This window comes from Phascolarctos cinereus, unplaced genomic scaffold (assembly GCF_003287225.1).
Source record: "Phascolarctos cinereus isolate Bilbo 61053 unplaced genomic scaffold, phaCin_HiC Scaffold_726;HRSCAF=1367, whole genome shotgun sequence".
Taxonomy (NCBI): Eukaryota; Metazoa; Chordata; class Mammalia; order Diprotodontia; family Phascolarctidae; genus Phascolarctos; species Phascolarctos cinereus.
In genome coordinates, this window is record NW_027556098.1 from 48,621,508 (window position 1) to 48,648,127 (window position 26,620).

The following is a 26,620-nucleotide window of genomic DNA, read 5'->3' on the forward strand; positions in this document are numbered from 1 at the left end:
CCTGGACCCTCAGATGAATAAACTGAGTCAGTAATTCTACTCCGCCTGGCCCATGTCATAAGTTATTTCACGCCTCTCCGGTGTGCAATCTGGTTGTGGGCAACAGTAATGAAAGGACAGTGAGCAAAGAGGAGGAACAGTTTGAATAGAAAACAGCCAAGGCAAGGAAATAACATTTTAAATTTTGTTTTACTTTTTGGTGACTCCCTCAGATAATAGCAAATGATAAAAGGACCCATTTTACAAGTTAGGTGCTCTCAGCTGCAACATTCGTGAGGTTCTTACAACCATCCTTCAGATTCAGTGAACTGACCATCCTTGTCCAAGTGACAAGAAATTCTCTTGTCTTGGACAAAAGAAGGGACTGAAGAGAAGAATAAGACCAGTTCCATCTCATAGCAGCGAGAAGACTTCGCTGCTCTACAAAACTTCACAATTAGAACCAATGTGAAATACATGCTTTTGCAAAACCACAAGGACGTCTAAGAAATAAATTATTTTGGAATGTAAAAAGGAACAGCAGACATTTCCCCACTGTAATTGCTAGACTTCTCCTACCCTTCCCTACCCACTAAAAACAAATCAAAAAACCTCTAGAAGTGTGTAGCTATGTCACATCAAACAGGAACAGTGCTCAGAGTCATCTAACTCTCCTTGTTTAACCAGTAAAATTGTTTGGCTTCTGTGACTTTTTTGGTCTGATATTGCATTTCACAGAAATATAGAGTTACAGAAATTTTAAAGGAATATTAGAAATCATCTAGTCCAACCCACAGACAAAAAGAATCTCTGTATAATGTAACTACCAAGTATTTGCTCAGATTCTGCTTGAAAAACTTTGTGGAGGAGAATCTACCAACTTTGAACCTGGCCAATTTCATTTTTGGACCACTCTAATAGTTAGAATGTTTTCCCCTGACATCAAGTCTAAATTACCTTTTGTGACTTTTGCCCCCAAAGCTCTTAGTTCTGCCTTCTGTGGCCAAACAGTAAATTTAATTCCTCTTTCACACAATAGCCTTTCAAATTCTTTAAGACAGCTCTCATGTCACCCTTGAGTCTTCTCCAGACTAAAGATGTCAAGCTCCTTCAATCAGTATTCATGCGACAAGGACTTAAGAGCCTTCTCTATTCCAATTACACTCCTCTGGATATTTTCCAGTTTATCCTTTTAGAACTACAGCCTGTCATGCCCAATGTGGAACACAGTACATGAGGTCTGGCATGGAGAAAGTACAGTGGAATTGTCACTTCTTTTTTCCCAGATGTTTTTGTTTTCAGTCATGCCCAACTCTTTAAGATGAGTCTTTCCGACTTCAGGCCCAGCACACTATCCACTGTGCCACCTAGCATTCCCTAGAAGTTACTCTCTTCTTAATACAGCCTAAGGTTACATTAGCCCTTTTGGCTCCCACGTCATACTGCTGACATACTGAATTTGCAGTCTGCTACAATCCCCTAGATCTTTTTCAAAACAATTACTACCTAACCATACCTCCCCATCTTGTACTTGTGAAGTTGGATTTTTCTACCCTGGACAGCTAAATGGTACAGGGGCTGAAGTCAGGAAGAGGAGTTAAAATCCAACCTCAGACACTTACTAGCTATGTGACCTTGGGCAAGTCACCTTGTTTGCCTTGGGCAAACCTTGTTTGCGTTAGTTCCTCATCTGTAAAAAATGAACTGGAGAAGGAAATGGCAAATCACTTCAGTATCTTTGTTAAAAAACAAAACAAAACACAAATGGGGTCAGAAAGAGTTGGACATTACTGAAAAAGGACTGAATGAACAAAATAGGACTTTACAAATAATACTAATGAATTTAATTTTATTACATTAAGTCCAGGGCTTTAGTCTGGTTAAAATCCATTTGAATCCTGACCTGACCATTTACTGTGTTATTGATCCCTCTCAGCTTTGCATCATCTAGAAATTTAATGAATTATCTATGGCTTTATCTAACCATTGATAAAAATGTTGCTAGCACAGAACCAAGCATAAAACCCTTTAGTACTTCACTGGAGACCTCCTACCATGTTGACATTGATATATTAAGAATTATTTTTTGAGTTCTGAATACATCTATTGTATCCATGCTTCCATGTATTATTATCCATGTATTTGTTATCTAATCCATACCTCTCCATCTTCTTCAGAACAGTAGTGTGAAGTCTTTATCACATGTTTTGTTAAAATGTAGACAAACTAATCTACAGTATTTCCCTCATCAACTAACTTAATAAGACTGTTCAAAAAGGAAATGAGGTTAATATTATATGAGTTGTTCTTGATGAAGTATCTTGACGATAGTAGTTTTTTAAATAACTATTTCCTTTTTTAATGTTCACCAACCATCTCTTAATGATTTTTCTCCCCCAGGAACTTAAGTCAGGTTTACTGGTTTGTAGTCTGCAGACTCCTTTCTTTTCCTTTTTGGAAAATTTGGAAAACACTTTCCTTTCTGCAATCTTGTGGCACATCTTCCATCACCCATGTTCTTTCAAATATCACTAGAGAGTGAATGAAAAGTGGTACTGACTAATTTCACTACAGGAAGAAACATAGTTTTAGTAAGACGGAGAGCAGTAGAACTAGATAAAAATGTTTAGAATGTGGGTAGAATCAAAGCACATTTTAAAGATCAATTATAGAAAGACATTTTATGGGCCTAATGATGTCTGAGAGTTTTTGTAAGGTTGTCATGTACTATTGCAGGTGAAATACATATAGAGAAAAATAGGGGTAAAAAAAACTGTACGGTAACATAAAATAAGAACTGCAGAGCTGATTACATCCTTTGCTCAGTGATTCCACAGTTAGGACTATACATCGACAACATTACTGAGTGGGGTGAGGGAAAGATGTCTGTACAACAATATTCACAGCAGTGTAATTTGTAATAGCAAAAAAAAAAAGGAGCCTCTAGGTGTCACAGTGGATAGAGCTCTGGCCTTGGAGTCAGGGGGACCTGAGTTCAAATCCAGCCTCAGAACAGTCACTTGACAATTACTAGCTGTGTGACCCTCAGCAAGACACTTAACCCCATTGCCCAGCAAAAAAACCCAAACCCAAAACCAAACCAAACCAAACCAAAAGAAAACAAAAAGGAAAAAGAAAAAACACATTAGATTGGCAAATGGTTGAACAAATTATGATAGATGTATATAATGGAATAGCATAATACTCTAAGAAATGGCAAACGTGAAGACTATGCATAGATATGGGAGGACTTCCAGGAAGTGGTTTAGAGTGAATAAAACAAACTGATTCAAGTCAATAGTATAATTTATGACTACAAACTGGACTTTGAGTCAGGAAGACTTGATGTCAAGTCTTCCCTCTGATTCTGTATGACTGTAAGCAAACTACTTAACTTCTCTGTGCCTCACTTTTCTCATTAGTAAAGAAAGAATAATAATAACTGCAGTACGTACCTTAAAGAGTTGCTGTAAGGATCAAATGAAATAATATATGTAAAGCACTTTGCAAATATTAATGTATGATATAAATATCAATTGCTATTACTGCCATTAAAACAACAACTGGTACCACAACTTTTACATCTGTGAAATCCAGAAAAATTCAGGGAAGAAAAAAAATTCAGATGAACTGAGGGAACAGAGTTTTTTCATCATTATATTATTAAAATTAATATGATCATTTAAAAATTGACTGTACATAATAGAGTTTATGCTTTCATGTACCATTGTGTTTATTTTCTTTGTTTATTAGAGTACATATTTTTGTTGATAGTTACTATGTTTAGAATAAAATTTTTAGAATAAAATAAAAAATAGAATGACTAAAAAATATTCATAAGGAGCAGTGCCCATTTTCAAAACAGTTTTTTTAAGCATCTGTTTTTTGACTATCCCTCTTGCAGGTGCATTTCCACACTTTTAAGCTTCAACAATGGGAATTTCCATTTTTTCATATCAGTATCATGTATCTCTTCTCCCCTCCCCAAATGTGCCTTACATTTAAAAACAAAATATGAGGTTAGAGATCTATTAAAACTCCCAGACATCCATGTGTCTTGTAAGTTGCAAAGCAATTCAAGGACTTCATTTTTATGACTGTCTTTTGAAATGTTTGAATCACCATTTATGAACAAATATATTTCCCCTTTTGCCCCACTTTAGGTACCTCTACAGACTTCAAGTAAATACATAATGACAGAAAGCCCAGCTTTCCTTGTTGCTTGTAGAACTCCAGCTGATTCAAGAAAGAGTTTTGCGTTAAAGGTACTCAGTAGCTTGCTTGCTTTCGAGTGCAATGATTTAAATCAAATAGAACCTAGGTTATTTTTCCAAAGACTTGAGTCATTCTTTCATTATAGGATTCTGGCCCACATAACACTAAGTTAGAATAATATAACAGATTAATATGACACAAAACATAATAGATTTCCTTCTGTCATATAATTACCAGTATCGTTATCTAATGTAGTTAGAGGGGGTGGGAGAATTAGAAACTCATGTAAAAAGTAATGATAGATTTTGAAACATTTTGTGTTTTCTTTATGGGTTTAAGACTAAATAAATGTCAAAGCTACTCACTCATGGATTCTGTCAACTTGGCCATTGTCACCATTTCTCTTTTGTGATTCACCTTAGAAAGAAAATAGACATATTTAGAAATGTATCTTCAATGTGAACTAATGTCATTTGAGGTGTTTTGATTTAAAGTATTCCTCCCTTTTATTTCTCGGTCACAATTTAATCTCCAGCTACTCAGTACTTGAAAAATCAATTTAGAATGGTCAGGAGGAACTCTGTCATATATGTACTTATTTAAAATAGACCTTTGATTTAAAAAACATTTAATTTATAGAATAAGACAAGCATTTTTGTAACATAGCATACTAAAAAGATGATTGCACATGAAACTGCAAATCTATTATGTACAACTTGCTATTGCTTTTAAATGTATAACAAAGTTATATAAATTTCTTTTTTTCCTTCCCTCCCATGCTAGAGATGACTATCATCACACCCACACCCACACACACACACATGTAAAGTCATCCTATGCATACTTCTATTCATCCATTCTTTTTCTGAATGCAGGTAGTGTCTTCTTCATATGTCTTTTGTTGTTAATTTGGGCTCCTCATTGCTTGTGCGAATCTGTATTTGATTATGTTGACTAAACCACAAAGAATATTTGAATGTATACACACACACACACAGAGTGTATATATATATATATATATATATATATATATATATATATAAATATATATATATATATATAAATTCATATATATATGTGCATATATGTATATGTATATATTTATAAATGTGTATGTATGTATATAGAGTCAATAAGCATTATTAGATACCTACTATGTAACAGACACTGTGTTAAGCACTAGGGATACAAATATGAAAAAGTAAAGGCAGTCCTTGCCCTCAAGGAGCTTAGAATCTAATAGGGGTAGAAAAACACAAAAAGCTGAAAAAATCAGGGAGGTAGGAAGAGCAAAAGTACCTGACAAATGGACTTGGTGGAGAAGTAAATCAGAGAATCCTGAAGTAGTAAAGCCAAGTGAGAAATAAGGAGATATTTGAGTTAAGCTTTTATACATGTGTATTTGTGTGTATGTATGTTTATGATAGAATATCTCGTATGTAATGTCCATTGCCAGTCTTGTACTATATTATTTTCTGGTAGAACTTTTTGAATCCTTTAAATAAAAAGTTACTTGGTTTTTCTTTTTCTCCTATTTTTGTTTTTCTTTCTATTTTCTTGATGTTTTCTCAAGGGCATCACATTTATTGGATCATAGTCTTTTTCATTTGGGGTTATGTACATTTTGTTACAATTTAGATCATAGGTTGTAACTTAATGAGTTTGAGAATTATTGTATTGCATTTTGGATTTGTCCTAGTAAGATACCATTTAGAGAAGATGCTGAAAATGTTGTCTCAGCTGTTGAAGTTGTACACCTGTCCATATTCCTCTGGATTTCTGAAAGCATCCAGGCAGTGTTTGCAGATTTAAACTAACCAGGTAGACACTGAAGGCTCCACATGTTTTTGGCTGTTGATGCCATTTCTGTGGAGTCGTCTATATGTCCTTATGGGAATAAACCCCTCACATCTCTGAATAACCCATACATAACATAACAACTGCCTTTACAATAGCAAGAAGCTCAGTGCCTTGCAATATAGCATGCATCCATCTTCTTCCCTCCCCTCTCACAACTACAACTCTAGTTCAGATTCTCTTGTGTATTAGACTACTGTAAGAAACAACTGAATTCCTAGCTTCTAGTCTCTCTCCTACAGTCATTTCTGCACACAATTGCCAAAATGATCTTTCTACACATCAGTATGACCATGTTATTCTTTTGATCAAGTGCCTTCAGTTGCTCTCTATTTGCCTCAACAATAAAATACATAGTCTTTGGTCTGTCATTTAAAACTTTTCCCAATATAACTAGAGCCTGCTGTGGTGAGACCGATATCCTAATACCTTTCCACATTTAAGTTGGGCTATTTTTTCCCTCAAAAGGTATTGAAACCATCTTGGGATCTGACTGGCTCAAGGGACTAATGGCTCAGGCTGTGGCCACCTTGTCCCCTGATCATCTTGGCGCAAAGCAGGCATAAGGAGCTCCAGGCCTGGCTGGAGGAAAATGATAAGCAGCTCAGGCAAAGGAGCTTGGTCCTACTGAATCAGTTAACTCAAGGTATCCTCACTGCATATCTTCATTTTATATTCTTTTGCTGAGACTAAGTAAATCTCCTTTTGTTCACTCTTGAATGACCTAAGAGTATCTCATTTTGTTCCAGGTCTCAAGCTTAAACTCTCAGGAGACTGGGCTGAACCAGGGCAAAATAGTGCAGGATTAGAGCAGAATGATCTCAATGAGGTGGGGGATGGCAGTGAAGAGGAAAGTGATCCTGGATTGTCCTTCTTGGGTTGGTGGTACTTTTGGTGATACTAGAGTTATCATAATGCTGTGAGATGTACGTTATCCCTGGGAGATTAGCAAGCACACTCTGGCTATTCAACAAGGAGAGATTATATGAACATACTCTGTCTTTAAGAACTATACTCTGAAATAAACTGTTTCTTAGTCTCAACAGCTATCTTATTTCTAGGCCTTCTGCACTAATAATTTAAGTCTTTTCCAGGTTTTAGTAGGGGCTTTCCTTAGAACTCATTTTACCTTGAAAACAGACAGAAAGAATTAGTTGACTTTTTGGGACTGGAAGAGATATTTTCCCCCTCACTAAAAAGAAAAAAAAATACAAGAAAATGAGATGTGCCCTTTTCTTTCTTGGACTTGATGCCTTTGTGTTTTTAATGGTCATCATCACTTAATTGGCTTCCAGGAGTCCTACTCAAAGAAGTCCTACTTAACTTTTTTTTTTTTTAGGCAATTGGGGTTAAGTGACTTGCCCAGGGTCACACAGCTAGTAAGTGTCAAGTGTTTGGTCTGAGGCCAGATTTGAACTCAGGTCCTCCTGACTTCAGGGCTGGTGCCCTATATACTGTGCCACCTAGCTGCCCCTAGTCCTACTTAACTTTATGGGGAATGAGTTGTATGGCTTTGAATGACTTCATTAAAATAACAATGCAGCTGAAGAAACAACTTCTTAGTCCTATAACTCTTATGTGGATATAGTCAGCCAGTTGAGGGGTGGCATGAGGAACTCCAACAGTGAGAGAATGCAAACCAAGGTGGATCTCTGGAATTTTAGGACTGTTTAACAACTATGTTGAAAAAATTGCTTGATTGAACTCGACTGCATGGACTTTGTTATGATTTTTTTGGTGGAAGCCATTTGAAGGGATAATGCTTAATTCTTCCAGAAGCCTAAGGACATTTCTGGAATTGGAGGTATGGATAAATGTGCCAATTGCATTCCATTTAATTTGTTGAAGAGAAGCAAGGATGTTGCATCAGTTTAAAAAGTTTCCACTTTCACTTCTAAACTGTGCATTGTAACCAGAGGTGTTCTGATAATGTTTAATAATTGACTTTTCAAAGAGAAAAGTACATACAACACAATTTTAGGATTAATTTGCATCATTGACACTTTCTTTAGTATTAGAGTCTAGACTCTAGACAATCAAAAAAACAATGAATCAAGTGCTTATTTGTAGTATTAATTGATTTCCAATAAATGCAATAAATGTTCACACTGAATATCTAACAATGCAGAGAGCCAACCTGAACTGGCTCCAGCACACTCACACTCATACTCATACTTATTCTCATTGTCTCTCTCTTTCTCTCTCTCTCCAAACAACTTTTCCTACCCCCAATAAGTAAGTAGGCAGTCTTGAAATGGATATTCTTAGCCTGGTGGTATTACTGAGAGTTTGAAATGTCAGGAGTTTCTGGGTCCCTAAGTAGTGGCCAATTGGCAGGAGAAAGAATTTCCTACATTAGACAGGATGTCCATTGCCATGAAGGGAAACACCAGCCCTAGCATGATTGGGCAGAATCCTTTTGAGTTGCCTGAGCCATCCCATGTGGCAGTTTTTAAGCTCGTCAATTATGGTGGACCAGACAAAGGCAATGATACTGTGCCTTGCAGCATCTAATCCAGCAATAGTAGAACCCACACCTGCTGAATAGGGGCATGCAATGGCAGTGCAGGTCCAAAGCAGTCTTTCAGGTGGGGCCAAGACAGTAGAGTAAACATTTACCCAACTTCTCCCAAAATTCCCCTCCAAAAGCCATTATTTTTAAAAAAATTTTACTTATTTATTTTGTTACATTTTAAGTTCTGACTGGTTCCCTCCTTCCTTTCCCACCCCACACTAGAGAAGACCACAATTTGACAGATCTCTCTCTGTCTCTGTCTCTCTTTCTCCACATGTATACCTATATGTACATGTATATGTATATGTATATGTATATGTATATGTATATGTATATGTATATGTATATGTATATGTATATGTATATGTATAGATAGGTAGATATAGGTATAGATACACACACATCTGTAAAACCATACTATGCATAATGCTATTTATCAGTTCTTTCTCTGGAGGTGGATAGTATCTTCCTCCATAGGTGCTTTGTATCGATTTGAGTATTTATAAAACTCAGAATAACATAATCATTCACAGTTATTCTTTGAACCATGTTGCTGTTACTATATACAGTATTCTATTGTTTTTGATCATTTTGCTCTTCATTATTTTGTACAAATCTTTCCATGTTTATCTAAAATCAATCTACTTATCTCTTCTTAAAGCACAGTAGTATCCCATCACAATGATGTACCACAACTTATTTAGCCATGCCCCGGTTGATTTCCAGTCCTTTGCCACTACAAAGATAGCTGTTATAATTTTTAAAAGAACAGATAGGTTCTTTTCCTTTTGACCTGAACACTTAGAGAAACAGATCTAATAGTGCTATTGCTGGGTCAAAGGGAATAAATAGTTTTATAACTCTTTGGGCAAAATTCCAGATTGCTCTTCAAAATGGTTGGATCAGTTCACAGCTTTACCAACAGTGTACTAATCCCAATTTTCCTACATTCCCTCCAATGTTTGTCATTTTCCTTCTCTGTTGTATTAGCCAACATGAGGTGTGAGGTGGTACCTCAGAGTTATTCTAATTTGCATTTCTTTAATCAATAGTGAGTTACAGCATTTTTTTTATATGACTATAGATCTGTCTACATTTATTTTACATGGGATATCTCTTACGATCTCTTCTTACAGGGCTTTTTTGGTGATATATAGAAATGCTGCTGATTTATGTGAGTTTATTTTATGTCTTGCTACTTTCCTAAAATTATTGTTTCAACCAGTTTTTTAGTTGGATGTCTGAGATTTTCTAAGTATGTCATTTTATTATCTGCAAAAAGAGATAGCTTTATTACTTTATTACCCATTCTGATTAATTTAATTTCTTCTCTTATTGCTATTGCCAGCATTTCTAATATAATATTGAACAAGATTGGTGATAATGAATATCTTTGTTTTATTCTTGATCATATTGGGCAGGATTCTAGCTTATCCCCATTACAAATAATGCTTGCTTATGCTTCTTAGATTAGGTAGATCCTTCTTATCATTTTAAGGAAAAATCCATTCATAGCTATGGTTTTAAGGTTTTTTTTTTTAAATGGGAATGAGTGGGTCTTTTGTCAAAAGCCTTTTCTTCATCTACTGATATGATCATTTGATTTTTGTTACTTTTGTTATTGATATAAATAATTATGTTAACAGCTTTCCTTATATTGAACCAGTCCTACATTCCTGGTGTAAATCCCACTTGGTCATAATGTATACTCTTTATAATATATTGCTGTAATCTTTTAGTCATATCTTATTTAGGATTTTTGCATTCACATTCATTAGTGAAATTGGCCTATAATTTTTTTCTCCATTTTTACTCTTCATGGTTTACATATCAGCACTATGTTTATTTTATAAAAGGAGTTTAGCAGGACTCCTTCTTTCCCTATTGTTCCAAAGATATTTAATATTGGAATTAGTTTGGTTTTTAAATGTTTGGTAGATTTTACTTTTAAATTTATCTGATCCTATTGCCTTTTCCTTAGGAAGCTCATTTATGGCCTCTTCAATTTGTTTTTCTAAAATAGGCTTTTTAGTTACTCTTCTGGTAATGCAGACAGTTTATATTTTTGCAAATATTCTTCCATTTCACTTAAATTGTTAAATTTGTTGGCATGTAATAGGGCAAAATAACTCCTAATAATTGTTTGATTTAATCTTCATTAATGGTATATTTACCTTTTTCATTTTTGATACTAGCAGTTTCATTTTTTCTCTTTTTAAAAATCATATTAGCCAAGTTTATCTTTTTTACTTTTTTATGAAACAAACTTCTAGTTGTATTAATTAATTTTTTTTCTTAAAAGGTTTTCTTAAAAATAAATTTTACTAATCTAACCTTTGATTTTTTGGATTTCTAATTTGGTGCTTAATTGGGGATTTTTAGTGTGTTCTTTTTCTACTTTTTAAAAATTGCATATCCAATTCATTGGTCTGCTCTTCCTCTATTTTGTTGATGTAAGCATTTCAAGATACAAATTTTCCTCTGATTACTGCTTTTGCTGCATCCCATAGGTTTTGGTATGTTGTCTCATTATTATCATTCTCTTTCATAAAATTCTTTATTGTTTCTATGATTTGTTCTTTAAACCACTCATTCATTGAGAGTAGATTAGAGGGGGCATTCTGGGAAGATGGTAGAGTAGTTTAGAAATTCATAGGCTTTCCAAATTTCCTCCACAAACAGACAGAATATCACCACAAAATGAACATAGAACAGCAAAAATAAAGGATTGAGTAATCAAAAGAAAAAGAACCTGAGCATAGTTAGCTATCATGATGTAAAAGAAGACCTGGGTTCATAGACAGAGGAAGACAGGTTAAAAAAAAAAAGCCACTCTTATTCCAAAAAGTAATGTCAAATGGTCACAAGCCCAAAAAATACTTCTTAAAATAACTTAAAAAAGAATTCAAAAATCAAATTCAAAAATCAAATTTGAGGAAAAATTAGGAAAAAAATAAAAGCAATCCAAGAATATTATGAAAAAAAAGTTAACCAATTAGAAAAAGAGATACAAAATCTTAAGGAACAAAGTAATTCCTTGAAAACTAGAATGGGGCAAGAGGAATTGAATGACATTATAAGATACTGAGAAATAATAAAACCAGAAAAACTAGAAGAGAATCTGAAATGTCTCATAAAAACAACTATTCTGGAGAACAGATTGAGGAGAGACAATATAAGCATTTTTGGACTACCTGAAAGTTATGATAAAAAAGAATTGATATAATATTACAATAAATTATTAAGGAAATTGCCCTGAAGTTCAAGAACAAGAACATAAAGTAGAAATAGAAAAAAATAAGCTGCCATTCACCACTCAAAAGAGATCCCAGGAGGAAAACTCATAGAAATGTCATAGCCAAGTTTCAAAACTTCCAGGTTAAGGAGAAAATATTGCAAGCAACAAGAAAAAAAAACCAATTTAAATACTGTGGAGATACAATTAGGATTTTACAAGAGCTAGTAGCTTTTACATGAAAAGACTGTAGGTCTTAGAACATTATATTTCAAAGAGCAAAAGAGCTGGGATTGTGATAAAGAGTTACTTAGCCAAGAAAGTTTCATATAATCCTGAATGGAAAAAAAGGTAATTCAACAAACTGAAAGATTTTCAGGTATTTATTACAAAAATACCAGAACTCAGTGGAAAATTTGGTATAAAAGATCCAGAAGAAATATAAGGAAAACACTAAAGACTAATTATAAGGGATTCATTAATGTCAAACTCTTCTTATGTATGGAAATATTATCAGTATTTTTAAGAGTTTAATCAATACTAGGGTAGTTTGAAAGCAAGTTTGGGGTTGAGTTGTGATTCTTTAAAAAATTGTATAGGAGAAGGTAAAAAAGAACAGTTATCTTATAAAAATGGGGTATGAAAGGGAGAACTGATATAGATGAAGCAAATGGGAGTGGGGGGCTGATAATGTTGGAACCTTACTGTCATGGGATCTGGGTTGAAGAGTAAACAACATGTGTATCTGAAGGGGTATAGATATTATCTGGACCTGTAGCAAGGTGAGAGAACTGGGGGAGATGGTAGGGGAGGGACTTATAGTAGGCTATGTACATTAAGATGTAGGAGGTTGGGTGAAAAGGGTAATGGAGGGGTTCTTAGAAGGGTGAGTAGAAAAAGCAATGGTAGGGTAAAGGGAGAATATAAGGTAAAAGGGATAGGGTAAAAAGAGAGGCTAAGAAGGACAATAGTGAGTAAAAATAAGATGAAAAAAATTCACAAATAGTAATTATAACTTTGAATGTGAATGGGATGAATTCACCTATAAAATGGAAATGGATAGTAGAATGGATTAAAAATCAGAATCCCAACAATATGTTGTTTACAAGAAACACATTTAAGAGAAAGATACACTCAGAGTTAAAAATGGAGGGTTAGAGTAGAATTTATTATGCTTCATCTGATGCAAAAAAAAGATGGGGGTAGCAGATCTCAGACAAAGTTATGGCTAAAATAGATTTAATTAAAAGAAATTAACAGGGTAACTACATGCTAATAAAAGGTACCATAGACAATGAACATTATCAATACTGATCCTATATGCACCAAATACTATAGCATCTAAATTTTTAAAAGAAAAGTTAAATGAATTATAGGTGGGGATAGCTAGTAGTACTATAATAGTGGAGGGCTTTAATCTTTCCATCTCAGAAGTAGATAAATCTAACCAAAAAATAAATGAGAAAGAAATCACCGAAGTGAATAAAACTTTAACTAAGTTAGATATAATAGATATATAGAGAGAATTGAATGGAAATAGAAAGGAATACACCTTTTTTTCAGTGGTTCAAGGTACCTTTACAAAGATTGACCACACACTAGGATATGAAAATTTTATAGTTAAAAGTAGAAATATTAAAAGCATCCTTTTTAGATCACAAAGTAATAAAATTATATTTAATAAGGTAGCACAGAAACATATTTTAAAAACTAATTGGAGATTAAACAACCAAATCTTAAAGAATGAGTGGGTTATAGAACAAATTATAGAAACAATAATTTAATTAAAGAGAATGACAATAATGAGACAACATATTAAAATCTATGGGATACAGCAAAATTTGTGGTTAGAAGAACATTTATATCACTAAACGCTTACATCAATAAAAAAGGGAAAGAGCAAACTAATGAATTGGGTATATAAATAAAAAAACTTAAATAAAGTACAAATTTAAAATTCCCAATTAAACACTAAATTAAAAATCCTAAAAATTAAAGGTGAGATTAATAAAATTGAGTGTAAAAAAAAACCATTGAATTAATGAATAAAACGATGAGTTGGTTTTATTAAAAAAAGTAGATAAATAATTGGTTAATTTGATTTTAAAAAGAGAGAAAACCAAATCATTAGTACCAAAAATGAAAATGGTGAATATATCACTAAAGAGATGAAATTTAAGCAATTATAAGGAGTTATTTTGTCCAATAACATGACAATAGATTTAACAATTTAAGTATAATAGAAGAATGTTTAAAAAAGTATAAATTGCCTAGATTAGTAGAAGAGGAAATAGAATATCTAAATAGATCTGTTTTAGAGAAGGAAATTGAATAGGCCATGCATGAGCTTCCTAAGAAAAAAGCACCAGTACCAGATGGATTTATAATTGAGTTCTATCAAACATTTAAACATCAACTAATTCCAATATTAAATGAATTACTTGGAATAATAGGCAAAGAAGGGATCCTACCAAACCACTTTTATGAAACAATTTTGATATTGATACCTAAAACAGGAAGAGTAAAAACAAAGAAAGAAAATTATAGACCAATTTTGTTAATGAATATGGATGCAAAAATCCTAAATAAAATACTACTAAAAGATTACAACAATATATTAACAAAGATTATAGATTATGACCAAGTGTGACTTTTACTAGGAATGCAGATATGGTTTAACATAATGAAAACTATTAACATAACTGATAATATCAATAATAAAAGTAAAAAAACCCCTCATATGATATGTCAATAGATGCAGAAAAGCTTTTGAGGCAAAGCCAAGATGGTGGAGTAAAGGCATAGACTCACCTCAACTCTCCTCCAAACCCCTCCAAATACCTTTAAAAATGATTCTAAACAAATTCTAGAGTAGCAGAACCCATAAAGAGACAGAGTGAAATAAATGTCCAGCCCAAGACAACTTGAAGGTCTGCAGGAAAGGTCTGTTGCATCAGAGTGAGAGAGGAGCACAGTCTAGTGTAGGCCATGCCAGCACAGCCCCAACCCCAGCAAACTAGGAGCAAACCTTAGGAGTGACTGAATTAGAAGTGGCAGCAGCAGCAGCTGCTTCCAGATATCTCAGCCCACAGACATTAAGGGAGCTGAACAATAGGTCAGAAGGAGATTATAGGGGTCTTTTTGCTAACAATGAGGCAGGACTCTGTTGCTTTGCCCATACTCGGATCCTGGTTGCAGTCCTGGGTGGCAGTCCCAGGGTGAGAAGGAGCACTAGCACACCAGAGCTTGTGGCCACAAGGGAGCAGGGGCTCTCATCACAGAAAAGAGTGCATGTGGACATTCACAGACCAGAGCACCTCTTCTTAGATCATACCACCTTGGAAGATCTGCAAACTTACAGGTCCCTAGAAGTATCTTTGAAAACAACTGTATAAAATCCATGAAGCTTGGGACAGCGCACCCTCCACCCTGGAAGCAGAGCCCTACATTATCAAAGAGTTAAAAGTCAAGTAGTAGGCTGGGAAAATGAGAAAAAAAAAAAAACAACAAAAACTGAATAAAAAACAATGAAAAAACTCTGACTGTAGAAAATTACAATGGTGACAAGGAACTTCAAAACACACCCTCAGAAGAAGACACCAAAGTCAAAGCTCTTACATTCAAAGCCTCCAAGAAAAATATGAATTGGTCTCAGGCTGTGGAAGAGCTCAGAAAGGATCTTAAAAATCAAGTAAGAGAGGTAGAGGAAAAATTGGCAAGAGAAATGAGAATGATGCAAGAAAATAATGAAAAACAGGTCAACAGCTTGGTAAAGGAGACACAAAAAAAATTGAAGAAAATAACACCTTAACAAGCAGACTAGGCAAAATGGTAAAAGAGGTCCAAAAAGCCAATGAGAAGAAGGCCTTAAAAAACAAAATTGCCCAAATGGAAAAGGAGGTCCAAAAGCTCACTAAAGAAAATAATTCCTTAAAAATTAGAATGGAGCAAATGGAAGCTAATGACTTTATGAGAAATCAAGAAACATTAAAACAAAACCAAAGGAATGAAAAAAATAGAATATGTAGAATATCTCATTGGAAAAACAACTGACCTAGAAAATCAACCCAGGAGAGATAGTTTAAAAATATTGCACTACCTGAAAACCATGATTTAAAAAAAGAGCCTAGACATCATCTTTCAAGAAATTATCAAGGAAAACTACCTGATATTCTTGAACCAGAAGGTAAAATAGAAATTGAAAGAATCTACCATTTACCTCCTGAAAGAGATCCCAAAATGAAAACTGCCAGGAATATTGTAGCCAAATTCCAGAGTTCCCAGGTCAAGGAGAAAATATTGTAAGTAGCTAGAAAGAATCAATTTAAGTATGATGGTGCCACAGTTAGGATAACACAAGATTGATCAGTTTCTATATTGAAGGATCAGACAGCTTGGAATCTGACATTCCAGAGGACAAAGGAACTAGGATTACAACAAGAATCACCTACCCAGCAAAACTGAGTATAATTCTTCAGGGAAAAAATGGACATTTAGTGAGATATAGGACTTTCAAGCATTCTTGATGAAAAGACCAGAGCTAAATAGAAAATTTGACTTTCAAATACAAGACTCAAGTAAAAAAGTAAATAGGAAAGGGGGATCATAAAGGACTTAATAAGGTTAAACTTTTACATTCCTACATGGGAAGATGATATTTGTAACTCAAGACCTTTAATATTAGAAGGAGTATATATAGACAGATATATATGCTCTCTCTCTCTCTCTCTCTCTCTATATATATATATATATATATATATATGTGTGTGTGTGTGTGTGTGTGTGTGTGTGTGTGTGTGTGTATGTGTATGAGTATATATAGACACCTGTGGTTATGAGTTGAATATGAAGGGATGATATCTAAAAAATAAAACTAAGGGATGATAGAGAATGTACTGAGAGAAAGAGAAAGGTCGATGTAGAATAGGGTAAATTATCTCACAGAAAATTGGCAAGAAAAACTTTTATAGTGGAGGGGAAGAAGGAGGAGGTGAGGGGGAGTGAGTGAACCTTACTCTTAACATAGTTGGCTCAAAAAGGACTAACTTACACACTCAATTGGGTATAGAAATCATGTTACCCTACAAGAAAGTAGGAGTGGAAGGGAATAAGAGAAGGGGGGGTGATAGAAGGGAGATAAGATTGGGAGTGGGAGTAATCAGAAACAAAATATTTTTGAGGAACAAGGTGAAAGGAGAGTGAAAATAGAATAAATGAGGGGGGATAGGATGGAGGGAATTACAGTTAGCAATAATAACTGTGAAAAAATTTTGAAGCAAATTTCTCTGACAAAAGCCTCATTTCTCAAACATATAGAGAACCGAGCCAAAATCATAAAAATAAGAGCCATTCTCTAATTGATAAATGATGAAAAGATATGGTCAGTTTTCATATGAAGTAATCAAAGCTATCTATAGCCATATAAAAATACTCTAACTCACTACTGATTAGAGAAATGCAAATTAAAACAATTCTGAGGTGCTACCTCATACCTATTAGGTTGGCTAATATGACTGAAAAGGTAAATGACAAATGTTGGAGGGGATGTGGGAAAAATGAGACATAAATGCACTGTTGATAGAGCTGTGAACTGATCCAACCATTCTGTAGAGTGATTTGGAATTATTCCCAAAGGGCAATAAAACCATGCATACCCTTTTACCTAGCAATACCACTACTAGGTCTGTATCCCAAAAGAGATATTAAAAAAAAAAAAGGAAAAGGACCTATATGCACAAAAGTATTTATAGCAGCTCTTTTCTGGGGGCAAAGAATTAAAAATTGAGGGAATATCCATCAATTGGGAAATGGCTGAACAAGTTGTGGTATGTGATTATGATAGAAGACTATTGTATGATGAGCAGGATGCTCTCAGAAAAAAAAAAACCTGGAAAGACTTGCATGGGCTGATGCAAAGTGAAACATATCGTGTACAAAGTAACTGCAATATTGTAAGATGATCACCTCTGAATGACAGCTATCCTCAGCAATACACAGATTCAAGAAAACTCTGAAGGACTTATGATGAAAAATGCTATCCATCCCCAGAGAAAGAACTGATGGTGTCTGAATACAGATTGAAGCATACTTTATTCATTATCTTTATTTTTCTTAAGGGCTTTTTTTTTGGTCATTGTTTTCTTTCAAAACATGATTATTATGTAAATGTTTTGTATGACTACATTTGTATGACCTGTATTGAATTGCTTGCTTTTGCGATGGGGGGGAGGGTGTGGAAGGGGAGGAAAGGAGAGAATTTGGAATCAAAAATTTTAAAAATGAATGTTAAATTGTTTTTACATATAACTGGGAAAAATAAAATACTAAAGAAATTTAAAAAAGATAAAAGAGGATGCATTTAATATTTCTGCTTTTCTGCATTTAACTACAAAGTTTTTATGTCCTAATATGTGGTCAAGTTTTGCAAACATAGCATGTACTACAGAGAAAAGGCCATATTCCTTTCTATTCCCATTAATTTCTCTTCGTATATCTAACATACCTAGCCTAAGATTTATTTATCTCATTGACTTCTTTCTTATTTACTTTTTGTTAGATTTATCTACTTCTGAGAAGGGAACATTGAAGTCTCCCACTATTAAATCTATTTCCACCTGTAATTAATTTGAATTTCTGGTGTTCATGAGGAAAAGACCAGAACTGTATAGAAAATCTGACCAATAAAAATCAGGAGAAACATAAGAATGTAAACATGAAAGACAAATTATAAGGGATTTAATATAGTCAAGTTGTTTACTTCTCATATGGGAAAATAATATTTGTAATTCTTAAGAATGTTATCATTACTAGAGTAGTTTGAAAGAACATACATAGATAGAAGGCTTGGGTTGAGTTGAGCATGATGGAATAATCTTAAAAAATGAAATTGGGTAGGAAGAGTTGATTATCTCATACAAACAATGTGTGAATAGAACTGTTACAGCAGAGGGCAGAGTATTCTTTAATCATTTCTGACCTCTGCGTGAATTCTCCAAAAAAGTCTTGCCTTGTGTGAGTTCTCTGTAAGATAGTCTTTTAGGCAAACACACATTTGGCATTTGAACCATGTGGCCATCCCATTGGAGTTGTGCTTTCTGCAGTAGAATTTGAATGCTTAGCAGTTCAGCTTGAGCAAGGACCTCAGTGTCTAGTACCTTATCTTGCCATGTGATCTTCAGAATCTTTCTAAGACAATTCAAATGGAAGTGATTCAGTTTACTGGCATGGCACTGGTAGACTGTCCATATTTCACAGGCATACAACAATGAGGTCAGCACAATAGCTCTGTAGACCTTCAGTTTGGTAGGCAGTCTAATACCTCTTTTTTCTTACTTTCCCTCAGAAACTTCCAAACACTGAGCTAGCTCTGGCAATGCATGTATCAACCTCATCATCTATGTGTATATCCCTAGAAAGTGTAATGCCAAGGGAAATGAACTTATCCACAGCATTCAAAATTTCTTCATTTGCTGTGGTGGTTCTATGCATGGATGGTGTGGTGCTGGCTGATGGGGAACTTTTTTTTCCCCCTTGGTGTTAATTGTTAGACCAAAATTAGAACAAGTATCAGAGAATCAGTCCATATTTTGTTGCAGCTCAGCCTCAGAGGTTATATTGAGTACACAATTGCACACCAACTCTCCCTCTACTTTATTCTTTAAGTTAAATAATTTATTGTTAGCGCAGTAGCTGACAATGCTTTTTTCATCCTTGTTGGAGGTGTCCAATAACACCACTGAAAACATCATGCTAAAAAGCATGGGAGCAAGAACAGAGACCTGAATCACTCCATTGGTGACTGGGAAAGCATAGAGAGCTTTGCTCATTATCCATAATCTGTGCAAGCATGCCATCATGAAACTGATGTGCAGTACTGATGAACTTCTCTGGGCAACCAAATTTTGCTGTGATTTTCCACAAGATCTCATGACTGGCTGTATCAAAGGTATTGGTCAGACTGAGGAACATTGTATACAGACCTGTGTTCTGCTCCTAGATTTTTTCCTGGGGTTGTTGGGCAGCAAACACCATATCAAGTATTCCTCAGCCTTCTCTGAAGCCACAATGGCTCAGGTAGATGGCCATCTTCCAGGTGAAGGATCAATCCATTAAGAAAGACTCTGGCAAGAATCTTGCCAGCAATGACTGAGAAACCCTACTATGATTGTCACAGGACAACCTATTTCCTTTTTCTTTATCAAGATGGACAATGGAGGCATCCTTGAACTCCTGGAGGTTAACCTCATCTTGCTATATGACCTGAAAAATTTCTGACAGTTTTTGTATATGCAGTGTACCCCCTGGCTTGTAAATATCAGCTGGAATGGAATTAGCACCAGGCACTTTGCCACATGAGAGGAGCCTAATGGCATTCAGAACCTCTTCTTCAGGTGGAAGTTCAGCTGGAGAGGGACTGACTTCTATTTGAGGTATGTGGTCAGTGGCTTCAGCACTGATTGATGACAGTCTGTTGAGAACACTATGGAAGTGTTCAGCCCATCTCTCCAGGGTCATGCCTTTAGCATTAACCAATGTGGCTCCATTAGCACTGAGTTGAGATGAACTATAGGTTTTTGGCCTATAAATAGCATCATATTCAGGGGCATCATAAGAGTGCTTTGGATTGTTACTATCAGTGTAAAACTGAATTTCATCTGTCTTCTGACTGCACCAAGAATCCTGTATCTTTCTAAGCTTTGCTTGCACTTTATTTTTGATGGAGTTAAACTCTGACTTCTTAAAGATAGATGAACTATCCTGCTGGTAAACTCTGTGGAGTTCACATTTTTTATTTAGCAGCTTCTAAATTTCCCCATCAATTTCATCAAACCAATCTTGATGTTTGTGAGGGTTATGGCCCAGATGAGCGAATGCAGTGTTGCACACCAAATCTCTGAAAGCTGCCCACTCCTTTTCTGTGCCACTGTTGTCAACTATGTGTTGGTTCAGCTTTCCCTCCAAGTTAGCAACAAACTGTGCCCAAGGACCACTTTAATCTTTTGAATTAAGTCTTCTGGTAGTCGTCTCGTCTTGGTGCCACTGTTTTTGTTGAATATGAATGTTTAGCTTGGAGAGGATAAGTCTCTGATCAATACAGCTCTCTGTGCCACATATCATCATCATCATTCTCACATCTTGTCTGTCTCTTCTCCTTACAATTACATAGTCTATTAAATGCCAATGTTTGCTGCCAGGGTGTATTCATGAAGTTTTATTGTGTTTAGGTAAATGGAAGGTGGTGTTGGTAATGAGAGAAACAAATGAGTGGCACAGGTCTTCAGTGGTAAATGACCATTGCTGTTGCTGTTTCTGGCTCCATTCCTCCCAAGGACTCTCTGACATATCTGATAGTCTGTGCTTACTCTGGCATTTTAGTCACTTAGAATTACAAGCTTGTCATCTTTCAGCACATTGATGATGAGGGTTTCAAGGTTTTCATAAAATTTTTCTTTGATCTCATTAGGGTTCATCATAATGGGAGCATACACACTGATGATGGTGGCATGGTGCTTTCCTGCAAGTCCAATTACCTTGTCATGAGCCTGTCATTCACTCCTTTTCAGAGGCATACAACTTGTTGACTAGATTAGTAATGATTACAAAACTCATGTCAGGTTCATGGGATTCCGCATCATTGTGGCCACTCCAGAAAAATGTGTATCAAGTTGTAATTTCAGTAAGCTGTCCTACATTTGCCAGTCTTGTTTTACTTAAGGCTGCTATTAGGATGTGATACATACTGAGTTCTTTTGTAAACAAGACCTGTTTATCTTTCAGGTCTACTGGATTTCTTGGGTCCATAAGTGTGTGCACATCCCATGTACTGATGGCAAGTATAATCATCTTTGCAGAAGTTTTTGTACATTTTTTGGTGTGTTTTGACCTCATGTAGGATCCTTACCTGCTGCAGTAAGCAGGCCAGGATCGGGTGAAGTAGACAATTTTTAGGGCACCTTATCTAGCCCCTTCCTCATTCCAGGAGGTGAGCAATGCAGTCTTTAAAAAGGACTGCTCAGAAATGCAGGGGGCTGTTTAATCCCATTGCTACTTCAGTCCAGTGAGAAGATGATCCTGTGGCCTGGGCCACCTGTGTGCAAGGTTGTGACTACACCTCCCAGTATATCTGCATCTGCTATTTCATCACTGCCTGTCATCACAGGACTTTGACGTAGGTAAAAACAGAAGAATGAGTGATGTTTTTGGACTCATGCATAAATTAGATTTAAGTGATGCACAGTTGCACGAAGTTGTTGCCCTCACACTTCCAGAGTTGTCAAAGTCGAGTGGCAGGACAAAAGTCAAGATGACTGGTGATGGCTTGGGAGGCAGTGGATGATCTTTGCATCTTTAATGTCTAACCAAATTCTAAGTGCTAGACAACACCTGCTTCAGCTGCCTTCATGGCCATTGGAACAAATTTTTCTGATCCACCCATTTTACCAGGAGAAGTCTTCACATGCTTGGTATAGACACTCCCTCAACTCACCAATAGATTCAAAACCCCTAGGTTATTCTCAACCTGGTTTAGACTGTCTGCCAAAATGGTTTACTGGATGCATGATGCATCTTTTAGGAGCCACGGATGAGAGTTGGGTGAATCAAGTGGACAGCAAACATGAAAAGCAGCCCTGAAAAAGGCTTGGTTTCCCTCACACAACAGTACTAGTCTTTTCTAAACACCCCTATGCCCCAACTTTATCATTATTATGGCAGCATGTTATGGCAAATTCTATATAGATTCTACATTCTACATAAATGGCTCAGGAGTGAATTGATTGTTGGGATGATGTTAAAAAAATGAATGTGTGAGAAAGAGGAATGCCCTGAGAGAAGTGGAAAGGGAGAGAAAAAATGGGATAAATTATTTCATATAGAAGAGGCATGGAAGGAAAAACTTTTAGAGTGGAGCAGAAAATGGTGGTGTGGGGGGAGGCAAAATCTGAATCTTATGCTCATTTAAATAGTTTCAAAGAGGGGAAATAAACACACATATGCATACACACACATACCCCCTCCACACACACTCAATTGGGTATAGAAATCTATCTTACCAAATAGGGAAATGGGAGGGAAAGGTAATAAAAGAAAGGCAGAGGGGTGATAAAAGAGAGGTGGCTAAAAGAAAGTAGTGGTCAAAAGAGAAATGTACTATGGAGGAGGGATGGGAGAAAAGAGGTGGAGGGAGACAAAAAGAGAGAAAGAGACAGAGAGACAGAGACAGAGAAAAACAGAAGGAAATAGGATGGAGGGAAATGCATAGTTAGCAATCATAACTGTGAGTGTGAATGTGATGAACTCACTCATGAAATGGAATTGGATAGCAAAAAGAATTAGAAACCTGAATCTAAGAATATGTTGCTTACAAGAAACATACTTGAAACAGAGAGACACACACAGAGTTAAAATAAAGGGATGGAGAAGATTCTATTATGCTTCAGCTGAAGTAAAAAAGGCAGGGAACACAATCATGTTTTCAAACAAAGCAAATACAATTAAAATAGAGAAGCAGCAAAATGATGTTTGGCTTAAAGACACCATAGACAATGATATCAATATTAATTATATCAATACAGAAGTGATATCAATACTAAACTTATATGCATCAAATGGCATAGTGTCCAAATTGTTAAGGGAAAAGTTAAATGAACCGTTCTGGAAAACTGTGCATACCCATTGATCTAGCAATACCACTACTAGAACTGTATCCTAAAGAGATCAAAGAAAAGGGGAAAAAAGATCTATTTGTGAAAAATATTTAGAGCAGATCTTTTTATTGTGGCAGAGAATTGGAAATTCAGGTGATGCCTATTGACTGGGGAATGGTTGAGCAAGTTGTTGTATATCAAAACTATCACTCACTGCAGATGATATGATGGTATGCTTAGGGAATCCTAGAGAATCAACTAAAACAAAACTAGCTGAAATAATGAACGACTTTAGCGAAGTTGCAGGATACAAAATGAACCCACATAAATCATTAGCATTTCTATATATTACTAACAAAGTCCAGCAGCAAGAAATAGAAAGAGAAATTCCATTTAAAATAACTGTAGACAATATAAAATACTTGGGAGTCTACCTGCCAAGATAAACCCAGGAACTATATGAACACAATTACAAAATGCTTTTCACATAAAAAAGTCAGATCTGAACAAATGGAAAAATATTAATTGATCATGGGTAAGCTGAGCCCATATAACAAAAAAAAAGATAATTCTACCTAAATTAATTTACTTATTCAGTACCATACCAATCAAGCTACCGAAAATTACTTTATAGAACTAGAAAAAACCATAACAAAATTTATTTGGAAGGAAAAAAGGTCAAGAATATCAAGGAAATTAATGAAGAAAAAGGTGAAGGAAAGTGGTCTAGCCACACCAGATCTCAAACTGTATTATAAAGTGGTAATTATCAAAACAATTTAGTCCTGGCTAAGAAACAGAGTAGTGAATCAGTGAAACAGATTAGGTGCACAATACATTATAGTAAATGACCATAGTAATCTAATGTTTGATAAACATGAAGATCCAAGCTTTTTGGACAAAAACTCATTATTTGGCAAAATAATGGAAAACTGGAAAACAGTATGGCAGAAACTAGGTATAGACTAACATTTCACACCATATATGAAGATAAGGTCAAACTGGGTACATGATTTATGCATAAAGGGTGATACCATAAGCAAATTAAGGGAGCATGGAATGGTTTACCTGTCAGATCTAAGGATAAGGAAAGGATTTAGAACCAAACAAGATATAGAAAGCATTACAAAGTATAAAGTGTATAATTTTGATTATATAAAGTTAAAAAGATTTTGTAGAAATAAAACCCCAATGCAACCAAAATTAGGAGAAAAACAGAAAACTGAGAAATTTTTTTTTACAACAAATATCTCTGATAAAGGCCTCATTTCTCAAATATATAGAGAACTGAATCAAATTTATAAGAACACAACTCATTCTCCAATTCATAAATGGTTAAAGGATAGAAACACAGTTTTCAGAAATTGAAGCTATCTGTAGTCATATAAAAAAATGTTCTAAATCACTATTGATTAGAGAAATGCAAATTAAAACAACTCTGAGGTACCACCCTATACCTATCATATTGGCTAATATGGCAAAAAAAAGAAAATTATAAATGTTGGAGGGGATGTGTGAAAAGAGGGACACTAATGCATTGTTGATGGAGCTGTGAACTAATCCAATCATTCTGGAGAGCAATTTGGCACTATGTCCAAAGGACTATAAAACTGCAATCTAGCAATACTACTATTAGGTCTGCATACCAAAGAGATTAAAAAAGGAGGGGGGAGAAGAGAATTTATTTGTACAAAAATATTAATAGCAGCTGTTTTTGTAGTGGCTAAGAATTGGAAATTGATGTGATGCCCACCCATTGTGGAATGGCTGAACAAGTTGTGGTATGATTGTAACAGAATATTATTATTCTATAAGAAATGACAAGCAGGATCATTTCAAAAAACCTGGAAAGACTTACATGAAGTGATACAAAGTGAAGTGAGTAGAACAAGGAGAACATTGTACATAGTAACAGCAATATTACAGTGTGAAGAAGTATGAATAGCTTAAGTATTCTCAGGAATACAATGATCCACAACAAACCCAAAGGACTAATGATGAAAAATGCTATCTACCTCCAGAGAAAGAACTGATGTTATCTGAATGCAGATTGTAGCATACTATTTTTCTTTCTTCTCTCTCTCTCTCTCCTTTCTTACACAAAATGACTAATATGGAAACATTTTACATGATTGAACATGTATAATGTATATCAGATTGTTTGTTGTTTCAGGGAGGGAGGAATAGAATTTGGAACTCAAAAATAAAAAAAAATAGATGTTAGAATTGTTTTACATGTAATTATGGAGAAAAATAAAATATTAAAAAAAGAGTTGAGGTATGTAGAAATGATGAGGAGGATGATTTCAGAAAACCTGGAAGAAATTTCATGAACTGATGCAGAGTGAAGTGAGCAGAACCAGGAGAATATTGTACACAGTAACAGCATTATACTATGAGCAACTATCAATGACTCAGCTATTCTCAGCAACACAGTGATCCACAACAATCCCAAAGGATTCGTGATGAAAAATGTTATCCTCCTCTGGAGAAAGAACTGATGAAGTCTGAATACAGAACGAAATGAACTATTTTCACTTCTCTCTCTCTCTCTCTCTCTCTCTCTCTCTCTCTTCTCTCTCTCTCTGTCTCTCTCTCTCTCCCTCCCTCTCTCTCTCTCTCTGTTTTCTTCCACAAAATGACAAATATAGAAATATGTTTTACATGACTGTGCATGTATAACCTATATCAGACTGCTTATCAGGCAGGGGTTAGAGGAGGGAGGGATGGATAGAATTTGCAACTAAAAACATAAAAAAATCCATGAATGTTAAAATTGTTTTTATATTTAATCAAGGGAAAATAGAATTTAAAAAAAGATGAAAGCAGGTTTGTTGCCTATGGAGCAGACATTCCAGTGCTCATAGTAAAAGGAGTGGTGGCTTTAGAGAAGGACATTGGAGGGGCAGTGAATTGAAGAGGATGGAAATTAAGGCTTTGGGGACAGGGAATGGGGTTTGAATGATGTTCACTGGTGGTTCAGAATAACTGTAATGAGGAGGGCATTTCTAGGAGGAAATTTATTAAATTATTCAGAAAAGGACATAGTTATATTTTCATTGTCCATAGGGGTTTGGCTTCACGGTCGATTTCTTTCAGGGCCTTAGGGAGGTGAGGCAAAGGAACATGTACTTGGAACTGAAGGAATAGTATTACTCTTTGAGATAATTATAT

At 35.2% G+C, this 26,620-nt stretch overlaps 1 protein-coding gene across 1 annotated transcript in view; it reads right to left on the minus strand.

Moving 5' to 3' along the window:
* Window positions 1-26,620, minus strand: part of KCNJ6 (potassium inwardly rectifying channel subfamily J member 6) — a 211,329-nt gene that overhangs the window by 158,091 nt on the left and 26,618 nt on the right. The window contains exon 2 of the mRNA XM_020996066.2: window positions 4,560-4,611. Coding sequence (XP_020851725.1) covers window positions 4,560-4,593 — 34 coding nt within the window. The 5' untranslated portion in view covers window positions 4,594-4,611. The remainder of the gene's footprint in view (window positions 1-4,559; window positions 4,612-26,620) is intronic.